This window comes from Trichechus manatus, unplaced genomic scaffold (genome assembly GCF_000243295.1).
Source record: "Trichechus manatus latirostris isolate Lorelei unplaced genomic scaffold, TriManLat1.0 scaffold00073, whole genome shotgun sequence".
In the NCBI taxonomy this organism is placed as follows: Eukaryota; Metazoa; Chordata; class Mammalia; order Sirenia; family Trichechidae; genus Trichechus; species Trichechus manatus.
This window is the reverse complement of record NW_004444009.1, coordinates 12296230-12310572: the sequence shown is the minus strand read 5'-3', so window position 1 is coordinate 12310572 and position 14343 is coordinate 12296230. Positions and strand designations below refer to the sequence as shown.

Sequence of the window (14343 nt, the reverse complement as noted above, 5' to 3'; positions counted from 1 at the left end):
ATGATCGCATGTAACAGAGTAGAACTGTCCCATAGGCTGTTGTTTGCTGTAATCTTCATGGAAGCAGATCGCCAGGTCTTTCTCTGGTAAAGCCCCTGGGTGGGTTTGAACTACCAACTTTCTGGTTAGCAGCTGAGTGCTTAACCATTTGTGCCACCAAAACCAACCCAATCAACCCATTGCCATCAAGTCTATTTCAACTCATAGCGACCCTATAGGACAGAGTAAAACTGCCCCGTAGGGTTTCCAAAGAGCGGATGGTAGATTTGAACTGTCAACCTTTTAGTTAGCAGCTGAGCTCTTAACCACTGTGCCACCAGGGCTCCTATTTGTGCCACAAGGGCTTCTTAAATGTCATATAATACATTCCAAAACTAGGTATGTTTGTCTTATTTAATATTGGGAGTTCTGTGTTTTCCCTTCCCTGGGTTAATTGAAATAATTGAGAATTTATTTTATTTTTGGCATCAATTACGAGCACAGAAATGAATCCTTGAAGGGTGTATTTGGGAACTCAACTGACAAAGGGGCATAAGGAAAAGCTGGGCTGGGCACTGGGGCCTTCCTCACCACACAGGAGGCTGCAAGGGAAAACCATCCTGAAACCTTGTTGGTAATTAGGCTGTTACGATTCTTGTGTGCTTAAGGTATTTTGATATATTAAATAAACAGCAATAATTGGCTCCAGGAGATCCCTCCCCGGAGAACACCTGAGTAACTCATCAGTGAGGTCCTGGGAGAGCAGGCAGAGATGGCAGCCTGAGCCAGGAAGAGATCGGCAGATTGTCCAAGTTGCTGAAGAGAGTCTCTCTCCAGACTGGAAACAGGGCTTGGGGGCATGATGAAGAGCTGGGAGTTGTTGGAAGCAACTGGAATGGGGCAGTTGGTCTTGGTATTCCATGGCCACTTGGGAGAGAAGACTGAAATGTCAGCTTAGAGTAAGAAAAAGATGTGCTTTCTTGAATGGTTAAACAAGCTTACAAATAACCTGTGAATGTGCTTCAAGACAGAAACAAGGCTAATGGAGAGGGGAAGGTTTCCAGGGGCCAACATCGAGACTTCCAGTATGGGCCAAGGAGGCCATCATACAGACCTGCCAAGTGTCCTAGGGGATGGATCGGCCACTAAGTGAAAGCTGTCCACCCGGGAGGACTGGGGTTGGGACAGAGAACATAAGGCCAAGGTGGCTGCAGATTTCAAATCTTGGTGGCAAGTGGGGCAGACTGGGTCCATCCTCAAAGAGAGGACAAGCAGAGCTGGAAGGGACTGAGAACAGTATTAAACCAGGCAAATGGAGAAGACGTCCCATTCACACTCACCCATCCATTAAAAAGCTTCTGCCAAGGACCTGCTATGTATAGTCAGGCAACGAGCCTGGTGATGGTGCCAAATGCCAGCTCAGGTCAAACTCTAAGCAGCCCAAGCCAGCATTCAGTTCCCAGTCAGAGTGGAGGGGGAAGAGTCTGCTTTTCCATTACTTATCTGAGGTTAAGGAAGGCACTACTGTATTAGTTTCCTAGGGCTGTTTTAACATAGTACCACAAACTGGGAGGCTTAAAACAACAGAAATTTGTTAACTTGTAGTTCTGGAGGCTAGAAGTTTGAAATCAAGTGCTGGCAGGGCCATGCTTTCTCTAAACGCTCTATAGGGAGATCCTTCCTTTTCTCTTCCTAGTTTCTGATCCACCACTCATCAGTTTGTTGTACTGTGGTGGCTTGTGTGTAGCTGTGATGCTGGAAGCTATGTCACCGGTATTTCAAATACCAAGAGGGTCGCCCATGGTGGACAGGTTCCAGCGGAGCTTCTAGACTAAGTCAGACTAGGAAGAAGGACCTGGCGATCTACTTCTAAAAACACTGGCCAGTGAAAACCTTATGGATAGCAATGAAACACTGTCTGACATAGTGCCAAAAGATGAGCCCTTCAGGTTGGAAGGCACTCAAAATATGACTAGGGAAGAGCTGCCTCCTCAAAGTAGAGTCAACCTCAATGACGTAGACAGAGTAAAGCTTTCAGGACCTTCATCTGATGATGTGTAGCATGACTCAGAATGAGAAGAAAGAGCTGGAAACATCCATTAATAACTGGAGCATGGAATGTACAAAGTATGAATTAAGGAAAATTAGAAATCATCAAAAATGAAGTGGAAGGCACAAAGATCAATATCCTTGGCATTAGTGAGCTGAACTGGACTGGTATTGGCCATTTTGAATCAGACAATCAGATGGTCTACAATGCCAGGAAAGACAAGTTGAAGAGGAGCAGCATCGTATTTAATGTCAAAAAGAACATTTCAAGACCTATCCGGAAGAATTATGCCATCAGTGATAGGATAATATCCATACGCCTCCAAGGAAGACCAGTTAATATGACTATTATTCAAATTTATGCACCAACTACTAATGCCAAAGATGAAAAAATTGAAGATTTTTACCAACTTCTGCAGTCTGAAATTGATCAAACATGCAATCTAGATGCATTGATAAAAGACAATGGAAGACAAAATAGGGAGAATTCTAGGAGCCCTAATACACGGCATAAACAGTATACAAACCATAGGTAACAATGCACAAACACCAGAAGAGAAACTAGATAACCAGGAGCTCCTAAAAATTAAACACTTATGCTCGTCAAAAGACTTCACCAAAACAGTAAAAACACAACCTACAGACTGGGAAAAAAATTATGGCTACAACAAATCCTATCAGTGTCTAATCTCTAAAATCTACAAGATACTGCAAAACCTCAACAACAAAAAGACAAACAACCCAATTAAAAAATGGGCAAAGGATATGAACAAGCATTTCACCAAAGAAGACATTCAGGCAGCTAACAGACACATGAGGAAATGCTCACAATCATTAGCCATCAGAGAAATGCAAATTAAAACTACAATGATATATCATCTTACCCCAAAAAGCCTAGCATTAATAAAAAAAACACAAAATAATAAATGTTGGAGAGGTTGTAGAGAGACTGGAACACTTATACACTGTTGGTGGGGACGTAAAATGGTACAACCACTTTGGAAAACTGATTTGGCACTTCCTTAAAAAGCTAGAAATAGAAGTACCATGCGATTCAGCAATCCCACTCCTTGGAATATATCCTAGAGAAATATGAGCCATCACACAAATAAATATATGCACACCCACGTTCATTGCAGCACTGTTCATGATAACAAAAAGATGGAAACAGCCTAGGTGCCCACCAATGGATGAATGGATAAACAAATTATGGTATATTCACACAATGGAATACTATGCAACAATAAAGAATAACAATGAATCCATGAAACATCTCATAACATGGATGAATCTGGAAGGCATTATGCTGAGTGAATTTAGTCAGTCACAAAAGGACAAATATTGTATAAGACCACTATTATAAGAACTCATGAAAAGGTTTAAACACAGAAGAAAACATTCTTTGATGGTTATGAGGATGGGGAGGGAGAGAGGGGTATTCACTAACTAAATAGTAGACAAGAATGATCTCAGGTGAAGGGAAGAACAACACACACTACAGGGGAAGTCAGCACAACTGGACTAAACCAAAAGCTAAGACGTTTCCTGAACACAACCAAACACTTTGAGGGACAGAGTAGCAGGGGTGGGGGTCTGGGGATCATGATTTCAGGGGACATCTAGGTCAATTGGCATAACAAAGTTTTTTAAGAAAATGTTCTGCATCCCACTTTGGTGAGTGGCGTCTTTGGGTCTTAAAAGCTAACAAGTGGCCCTCCAAGATGCATCAATTGGTCCCAACCCACCTGGAGCAAAGGAGAATGAAGAACACGAAAGATTCAAGAAAAATATTAGCCTAAGAGACAAAAGGGGACACAAAAACCATCAGGCTGAGACCAGAAGAACTAGATGGTGCCTGGCTACCATCAATGACTGCCCTGACAGGGCACACAACAGAGAGTCCCTGACAGAGTAGGAGAAAAGTGGAGTGCAGAACTCAAATTCTAGTAAAACGACCAGACTTGATGGTCTGACTGAGACTGGAGCAACCCTGGAAGACATGGCCCCCAGACTCTCTGTTAGCCCAAAACTAAAACCATTTCTGAAGCCAACTCTTCAGACAAAGATTAGACTGGACTATGGGAGATAAAATGATAATCGTGAAGAGTGTGCTTCTTCGTTCAAGTAGATACATGAGTCTAAATGGGCAGCTCCTGTCCAAAGGTGAGATGAGAAGGCAGAAAAGGACAGGAGCTCGCTGAATGGACATGGGAAATCCAGGGTGGAAAGGAGGAGTATGCTGTCACACTATGGGGAGTGCAACTAGGGTCACATAGCAGTGTGTGTATAAAGTTTTATATGAGAAACTAACTTGAACTATAAATGTTCATTTAAAGCACAATTTAAAAAAAAGATGCATTGCTAATATCAGTGATTGGAATGTGAAAGTTAGAAACAAAGAAGAAGGATCAGTAATTAAAAAATATGGCTGAGGTGATAGAAACCACCCTGCAGATCACATGATAGAATTTTGCAAGACCAACAACCTATTCATTGAAAGTATCTTTTTTCAACAACATAAACGGCGACTATACACGTGGACCTCATCAGATAGAATACACAGGAATCAAATTGACTACATCCGTGAAAAGAGAAGACGGAGAAGCTCAATATCATCAGTAAGAACAAGACCACGGGCCAACTATGGTACAGACTATCAACTGCTCATATGCAAGTTCAAGTTGAAGCTGAAGATATAATTAAAACAAGTCCACAAGAGCCAAAGTACAATGTTGAGTATATCCCACCTAAATATAGAGACCATCTCAAGAACAGATTTCATGAATTGAACACTAATGACTGAAGACCAGACGAGTTGTGGGATAACATCAAGGACATCATACATGAAGAAAGCAAAAAGTCATTAAAAAGACCAAAATGGATGTCAGAAGAGACTCTGAAATTTGCTCTTGAATGCAGAGTAGCTAAAGCAAAAGAAAGAAATGATGAAGTAAAAGAGCTGAACAGAAGATTTCAAAGTGTGGCTGGAGAAGACAAAGTAAAGTAGTACAACGAAATGTGCAAAGACCTAGAGTTAGAAAACTAAACAGGAAGAACACACTCAGCATTTCTCAAGCTGAAAGAACTGAAGAAAAAATTCAAGCTTTGTGATGCAATATTGAAGGACTCTAAGCACAAAGTGTTGAACGACATAGGACGCATCAAAAGAAGATGGATCAAAAAGAATTGGTTGATGCTCAACAATTTCAGGAGATAGCATATGATCAAGAACTGATGGTACTGAAAGAAGAAGTCCAAGCTTCCCTAAAGGCACTGGTGAAAAACTAAGCTCCAGGAATTGACGGAATGTCAATTGAGATGTTTCGACAAACAGATGCAATGCTGGAAGCTCTCACTCATCTATGCCAAGAAATTTGGAAGACAGCTACCTGGCTAACCGACTGGAAGAAATCCATATACCTGCCCATTCCAATGAAAGGTGGTCCAGCACAATGTGGAAATTATCAAACAATATCATTAATATCACACACAAGTAAAATTTTGCTGAAGATAATTCAAAAACGGTTGCAGCAGTACATTGACAGGGAACTGCCAAAAATTCAAGCGGGATTCAGAAGAGGATATGGCATGAGGGATATCATTGTTGATGTCAGATAGATCTTGGATGAAATAAGAGAATACCAGAAAGATGTCTACCTGTGTTTTATTGACCATGCAAAGGCATTCAACTGTGTGGATCATAACAAATTATGGATAACACTGTAAATAATGGGAATTCCAGAACACTTAATTGTACTCATGTGGAACCTGTACATAGACCAAGAGGCAGTTGTTCAAGCAGAACAAGTGGATGCTGCCTGGTTTAAAATCAGGCAAGGTGTGCATCAGGGTTGTATCCGATCATCATACTTATTTTATCTGTATGCTGAGTAAATAATCCAAAAAGCTGCACTACATGAAGAATAACATGGCATCAGGTTTGGAGGAAGACTCATTAACAACCTGTGTTGTGTCATATTTAGATGACACAACCTTGCTTGCCAAGTGAAGAGGACTTGAAGCACTTACTGATGAAGATCAAAGACCACAGCCTTCAGTATGGATTACACCTCAACATAAAGAAGAAAACAATCCTCACACCTGGACCAATACGCAACGTCATGATAAATGGAGAAATACTGAAGTTGTCAAGGGTTTCATTTTACTTGGATCCACAATCAGCGCCTATGGAAGCAGCAGTCAAGAAATCAAATGATGTATTGCATTGGGTAAATCTGCTGCAAAATAATTCTTTAAAGTGTTAAAAATCACAGATGTCACTTTGAGGACCAAGATGTGCCTGATCCAAGCCAGGTGTGATGGTTAACATTGTGTGCCAACTTGGCTGGGCCATGGTTCTCAGTGGTTTGGCAGTTATGTAACGATGTAGTTTGGTAGTTATATAGTGGTGTACTTTGGCAGTTATGTAATGATGTCATTTGGCAGTTATGCAATGAAGTTAGCCTCCAGTTTGTGATATAATGTAATCATCTCCACGATGTGATCTGATGTGATCAGCCAATCAGTTGTAAAGCTAGTTTCCTAGGGGGTATGGCCTGCATCCAATATATATTTATGTTCTGGCAAAGCTTGCTGGTGTTTGCTCACTCTGGATCCTGCATCTGAGCTGTCATCATCTGACCTCTGGTTCTTGGGACTTAAGCCAGCAGCCTGCCATCTTACCTTTCGATCTTGATTCTTCAGTCTCCATAGCCCAACTTCCAGCAGCCTGCCATCTGATCTGCCAGTCTTCGGTTGGTCAGCCCCTGCAGCTACATGAGTCAGGAAAAGCCTCCAGCCTGATGCCTGACCCATGGACTTGGGACTTGCCAGCCTGTACAACCACAGAAGCCATTTCCTTGAGATAAATTTCTCTCTCTCTCTATATATATATCTATACATATATACATACATATATACCTGACCCCATTGCCATTGAATCAATTCCAACTCATAGTGACCTTATAGACAGAGTAGAACTGCCCCATAGGGTTTCCAAGGAGCAGCTGGTGGATTCAGACTGTCAACCTTTTTGGTTAGCAGTCTCTCTCTCTCTCTCTCTCTATATATATATACATACTTCACTGGTTTTGCTTCTCTAGAGAACCCAGCCTAAGACACCATGGTAATTTCAACTGCCTCATATGTGTGTGAAAGCTGGACAATGAATAAGGAAGACCAAAGAACTGATGCCTTTGAATTATGGTATTGGCTAAGAATATTGAATATACCGTGGACTGCCAGAAGAACAAACAAATCTGTCTTGGAAGAAGTACAGCCAGAATGCTCCTTAGAAGCAAGGATGGCGAGACTTAGTCTCACATATATTGGACATATTATCAGGAGGGATCAGTCCCTGCAGAAGGACACCATGCTTGGTAAAGTAGAGGGTCAGAAAAAGAGAGGAAGACCCTCAGCGAGATGGACTGACAAAGTGGCTGCAACAATGGGCTCAAGCATAGCAACAATTATGAGGATGGCGCAGGATTGGGCACCGTTTCCTTTTGTACGTGGGGTTGCTATGAGTCGGAACTGACTCAATGGCACCTAACAGTAACAACAACAGTTTCTGAAGGTTCCTAGAAATCCCTGGTGTTCCTTGGCTTGTAGTTGTATCACTCCAATCTCTGCCTCCATCTTCACATGGCTGTCTTCCCCCTGCGTGTCTGACTCTTTGCTTCTTTTTATAAGGATACTACTCATATTGGATCAGGGCTCACCTTACTCCAGTATAACCTTATGTTAACTATCATCTTTTTATACAAATAACACGTGCCTTCTATGTTTGTTTGCCACCCATGCCTTCCCCTCCCCCACCCTCCCCAATCAGGGTATTTTTGTAAGCGCCGCTATACCAATATGTCAAAGAAAAAAACTGGCATAGTGACATTTATGAAAATATCTCATGGGGGAGGGAAGGGGAAGGCACAGCTGCTAGAAAACATAGAAGACATGCGTTATTTGCGTTAAAAATATGGTAACAGCATCTTCAAACATCTATTTCCAAACAAGATCACATTCACAGGTATTGGGGGTTAAGACATAACATAACTTTTGGGGGAACACAGTTCATCCCATAACAACTACTAAGCACTTCCTTTCTTGCTCATTTGCTTCTCCTTCCAGAGGTTAGACATTCTGATGTATAAGGAAGGGAAAACCAATGTCCTCATTGCCAGGTGTGGGGAGAGGAAGTGTACAGCACCCACCATCAAAGGGAAGCCTGCCTGCAGAGGACTCCTCTTCCCAACACAGGTATCTTTCCCTTCCTCTGCCTTCCGTTTGTGGTGGAGTCCTCCTTCTCCACCCCCTCCCCTGCCACCCAAGAAAGCAAATGTGAGGGCAAGATTGTCCACTTCTAAACCTAGACCTGCCCTCCTGGATCTACAGGAGAATGCCAAAGGAAATCAGTGGTCTCCCCAGTGGCAATAAAACACTGGAGTTTGCTATGAAAGGCACCATTAATTTCTGAGATAGTGTTTAAATGAGCCAGACGAAGTACTTCATTTATGAAATCTCAGTGTGCCTCGTACAGTGCCTGGCATATAGTACTCACTGGGTTAGTGCTTTCCTGAATAGGTAAACACAGGACATTCTGAGACTGTAATGAAAAAGTAATTCCTGATACATGCTACAAAATGATGAACTTTGAAAACATTATGCTGAGTGAAATCAAGTCAGTCACAAAAGGACAAAGCTTGTATGATACCACGTACATGAAATACCTAGAACAGGCAAGAGTCTAGAGACCAAAGTTTATTAGTGGTCACCAGGGGTGGGTTGGAGGGAAGGGAAAAGGAAGACACAATGTTGAGGGGACGCTGAGCCTGTTAAGGGTGGCAGAACAACATGATGAACATAATTAATGTCACTGAACTGTATGTGTGTATATTGTTGAAATGGCAAATGTTCTGTTACATATGTATTTACCACAATAAAAAAAAATCAAAAACAAAAAAGCAATGAAGGCATCCTGATTGGATGGGATGAAGTTGGGTGCTACAGTGAGAAGGGAAAAGACACTGAAGAGAGTCAGATGGTGTTTGAAAATCCACTGTGCCCCTTACTAACTATGTGCCTATGGGAAATGTAGTTAACCTCTCTGAGCTTCAGGATCTGCATCTTTAAGATGCATATAATTTTTCCTATTTTGCAGGGTTGCTGTGAAGACTTAAAGAGATAGTGACATATGCAAAGTGCTTAGCACACTGATGACACATAGTAGGTATCCATATACTGTGACACTAACAATAAAAAGTAATGGGCAGTTGGTCACTAAGGTTTTCATTACTCTCCCGTGAAATGATTCCACTTTATCTCTGATGCCCATCAACCTGTTCCATTTTTCTCCCCATGGCAGTCCAGAGGCATCATGCTGGTGTTATTAGCCCCATCAAGGGGCATTTGAGGGCCTTGGGCAGTCAAAGCCAGGAAAATGACCAGGAGATCCTGGCCATGGATGAGGTCTCCTTCAGGAAGATGAAGGGATAACCAGGGTCAGCCCGGAAGGGGCAACGGGACCTCCTTCTCCTGACACGTGCAGCCAGCCCATTTTACCCAATAATATCCCGCTCTGCCAATAGACCACATTTGCCACCTGAGCCAAGAGAGACAAGGTCAAACGATGGCATACATACTTACCCACCCTGGTGGAGCAGTTATTTGAAGAAGTATGTGTGGGGTGGGAGGAGGGAGGAGGAAGGCTCTGTCAGTCAGACAAAAGGTAATGTGAACGCCCTCATCAAACCTTGCCTCCACACACTTATATACTGTTGGTGGGAATGTAAAATGGTACAACCACTTTGGAAATCAATTTGGCACTACCTTAAAAAGCTAGAAATACAAGTACCATATGATCCAGCAATCCCACTCCTTGGATAATATCCTAGAGAAATAAGAGCCATCACACAAATAGATATATGCACACCCATGTTCACTGCAGCACTGTTCACGACAGCTAAAAGATAGAAACAAACTGAGTGTCCATCAACAGATGAATGGATAAACAAATTATGGTATATTCAAATAATGGAATACTATACAAAGATAAAGAACAATGATGAATCCGTGAAACATCTTATAACATGGAGGAATCTGGAAGGCATTATGCTGAGTGAATTTAGTCAGTCACAAAAGGACAAATATTGTATAAGACCACTATTATAAGAACTCAAGAAAAGGTTTAAACACAGAAGAAAAATTCTCTGATGGTTACTAGGGTGGGGAGGGAGAGAGGAATATTCACTAACTAGAGAGTAGACAAGAATTATCTCAGGTGAAGGGAAGGACAACACACACTACAGGGGAAGCCAGCACAACTGGACTAAACCAAAAGCTGAGAAGTTTCCTGAACACAACCAAACACTTTGAGGGACAGAGTAGCAGGGGTGGGGGTCTGGGGACCATGCTTTCAGGGGACATCTAGGTCAATTAGCATAAAAAAGTTTTTTAAGAAAATGTTCTGCATCCCACTTTGGTGAGTGGCGTCTTGGGTCTTAAAAGCTAACAAGCAGCCATCCAAGATGCATCAATTGGTCCCAACCCACCTGGAGCAAAGAAGAATGAAGACCATCAAAGACACAAGTAAAGTATTAACCCAAGAGACAGAAAGGGCCACATAAACCAGAGAATTCATCAGCCTGAGACCAGAAGAACTAGATGGTGCCTGGCTACCACCAGTGACTGCCTTGACAGGGAATACAACAGAGAGTCCCTGACAGAGCAGGAGAAAAGTGGGGCGCAGATCTCAAATTCTAGAAAAAAGACCAGACTTAATGGTTTGATTTGAGACTGGAGGGACCCCAGAAAACATGGCCCCCAGACTCTCTGTTAGCCCAAAACTAAAACCATTCCCGAGGCCAACACTTCAGACAAAGATTAGACTGGACTATGGGACATAAAATGATACTTGTGAAGAGTGTGCTTCTTAGCTCAAGTAGATATGAGATTAAATGAGCAGCTCCTGTCCAGAGGTGAGAAGAGAAGGCAGAGAAGGTCAGGAGCTGGTTGAATGGACACAGGAAATCCGGGGTGGAAAGAAAGAGTGTGCTATCACAGAATAGGGAGAGCAACCAGGGTCACATAACAATGTAAGTATAAATTTTTGTATGAGAGACTAACTTGAATTGTAAACTTTCACTTAAAGCCCAACAATTAAAAAAAAAAAAAAACCTTGCCTCCACAATGGACAATCACACCCCTTGCTCTTCTCCTTTCCCCCTTGTTGTTCCCTCCCTCTCTTGTATAGCAGAATGACAGATGTAATCACTTTAAAAGGTCCCGTCACCTGCTCAGTCATTCCCAATAAGCACAAGCAGCACTATGGAAAAACCACCACCACCACCGCTATGGGGTTTTGGGCAGGAAAAAATCAAATCAGCAGGATGCCACCAACTGAATTGTGAAAGACTAAATAAAAAGCTTCATGAATTCTCCATTAGCAATATAACGCTTCCTAGCCTAAGCAAATATAGACCCAGCATATGAACTGTGAAGGGATTTTGCATTAGCCTCAATGGCTTCCAATGGCTGAAGCAGAAACCCCTAAAAAATACATGTCTCCATAAAGCTGCCTTTATTGGATCTAATCCTGTTAGGGTGAAGACTGTAATCTCCTTCCTGAGCCCCCTTCTTCTGATGAAAAGCATCACATCCCAGCCCCATAATACATTTCTGTGACCTCAGCTGGAGAGAAGACCTCAGAGAGATAGAGGAGATGGAGTCACCCGAGACCTCACTGGGCGCCTCCTTTCCCTCTGATGATATTGCTGCTTCTGTGTCCGATCACATGATCCATTCAGACCACCTCACAATCGCCTAGGTATGCGGGGTCATTCAATCACAAACTCAGGCTGAGAAACCAAGACCAGTCCTCCTTCAGCGAGAAAAAACAAATCAGGCGCCTACCATCTTAGAAAACCCAAGTTCAGAGTCACTTAGATAAAGTCTATTCAGAGCTACTGAACCCTTGAGCATTTGTGGTAGCAGAAAAGAAAAACTAAGAGAGAAAACAGCCTGTAAATATACTGCAAAGAAGAAATGCAGGAAGTATCCACAAAGCATGCTCTCAGTGTCTTCTGCTAATGGAAGTATGTACCCTGCTTACAACACTCATCAAACTTCTCACAGCCCTCTTCCTTCCCACCCATGGAAATGTAAGAATGCAAGCATCACCCACCCCCCTATACACACATACACACACAAAGAAAGCATAGCTGAAAAATGAAATGGTGACTTAATTTTCCAAGTTTTAGAAGGTGTCTGCCCCACTCCCCGCTGGGAAACTCAATTCACAGCAAGCTACCATTCCCAAACAAATCACTCCTGTGCTTTCTTCTTCTCATGATGGGACTTAACTTGCTCCCAAAACTTGGGTAAGGAATTCCACCGTCCCTCCCCAATTCTGATGCCACACAAAGCGTCATGGCCCTTTGATCTACAGGGTGATCTACAACCTCCATTCTTTCTCTAGTCCAGGCATGCAGACTTACCCCAGTGTGGTCATGGTGACGATGGTATACCAAAAGGAGGCAGGGATGCTCGTGAACTTGCTAGCCGAGGAGCCCTTCTCAGCATAAAACATCACAGTGGCAAAGATGATGATGGCCATGGTGAGGGAGAAGAGCAGAAAGCCAAGTTCAGAGGCACAGCTCTTTAGTGTGTAGCCCAGGATCCGCAAGCCCTGGGAATGGCGGGAGAACTTGAAGATCCTGAAGACACGGAAGACCCGGAGTGTGACAAAGGCGCCAGACACATCCTCGTTGTTGGTCATGACCAGACCGATGTAATACGGCATGATGGCCACCACGTCAATGATGCTCATCACGCTGCGGATGAACCGGTAGCGACTAGGCGCCGCGAAAAGCCGGAGGAGGTACTCCACCGTGAAGATCATGACGCAGGCAGTATCCAGGCAAAAGAAGGCCACCGAGTAGCGCTCTCCACATGGCAGCTCCTTGCTCCCTGGAACTGTGCCACATGGCACTGTCTCCACCACGTTGGTGATGACAGAGACAGCAATGAAGAAGCCAGTCACGTAGTAGAAGACCAAGGCCAGCGTGCTGGTGTGGGGATTCTCGAAGGCCCGCCACATGGTTTGGCGGAAGCTGAGCGAGGGCATGGACTCCTGGTTGTTCTCCGAGTCGTTGTCATCCATGAGCCGCTCAGCGTTCTCCCTCTTGCGGTCTTTGTACTCCTCATAACAACAGTCTCCGATGATCTCCGGGAGGATGCCATAGAAAGCCAGCTCATCATCGTAGGCGGAGATGCACTCGTATCGTGGGTAGTGTAACTTTCCTGTGCGGTAGAAGTTGAGGACACAGCGGAACACTTCTGGGTCCCGGTCAAAGAAGTACTCCTTGGTGTCCTCATTGAAGAAGAACTCCTTCTCTGTGCTGCCCAACAGAGTGTCCGGGTAGCGCTCCAGTGTGGTCCGCCAGGTCTGGAACCTCCGCCCACTCACGTTGAGGATGATCAGTTCATCCTGCCGCTTGTTCTTGTCGGCTGGGGCGAGAGGCATGGGGCAGTTGGCCACTGGCATCCACCCAATGGCTGCAGCCCGGGCAAAAGGCAGCCAGGCCGCAACTCCGGCCGCCATGATGACTCCAGCTCTTAGGCCGGCAACTGTTCAGACACTGCACAGCAGCTTGGAGTTAGTTCAGCGACCCCTGGGAGACAGGAAGAGCACAGAAGTGGGTGAGTCCATGATTGATCTGCATGTGGGAAATGAGACACAGGAAATGGTCATTGGCAAAAAGTCTCAAAGGTGAATTAATTAACCTGAAAAATCACCACCCAAGAGCAAACACTTGGATCCTTTTCCATCCTTCCTACATGGGGAGAGCACCTAGCACGGGGCATTACATGCAACGTGGGATCACCAGATGTTGTTGACTGCCTGACAAATTGTCAAGTTCCAAGAGGGCTCAGGAGCATTAGGAGGGAAAAGCCTCTCTAGCAGGAAGATCTGGGAAGACTCAGGTAATAATCAGCTCTGAAAGGTTATGGAGTTATTATGAATTTAAATTGGGAGAGGGTAAATGAGTTCTCATTAAACGAATTTAAAAGTGGGATAAACATGCTAATTTTTATTTCTCTCTTCAGCCACCAGGGCAATCAGGGATGGAGTATGGATGGAGGTGATCAAGTAAATGCATTCTTTCTACTCTCCGCCTTGTTGGTAAGGAGGAGGCTGGGGCTATCCATTTGAGAAAATTCTCTGAGATGGAAGGTGACTACAGTAGGCCCAGCCTTGACGCTCTGTCCCCCACTCCCATGGAGGAGGCTACCCTTGGTGCAGTGCTACTCTGTGGGACA

At 43.8% G+C, this 14343-nt stretch overlaps 1 protein-coding gene across 2 annotated transcripts in view; it reads right to left on the bottom strand.

Moving 5' to 3' along the window:
• KCND3 (potassium voltage-gated channel subfamily D member 3) overlaps positions 1–13689 on the bottom strand; it is a 277145-nt gene extending 263456 nt beyond the window's left edge. For both annotated transcript variants that reach the window (XM_004380406.1, XM_004380405.1), the window contains exon 1: positions 12519–13689. In XM_004380406.1, the coding sequence (XP_004380463.1) occupies positions 12519–13624 (1106 nt within the window). In that variant the 5' untranslated portion in view covers positions 13625–13689. The remainder of the gene's footprint in view (positions 1–12518) is intronic.
• Between the last annotated feature and the right edge of the window lie 654 nt (positions 13690–14343).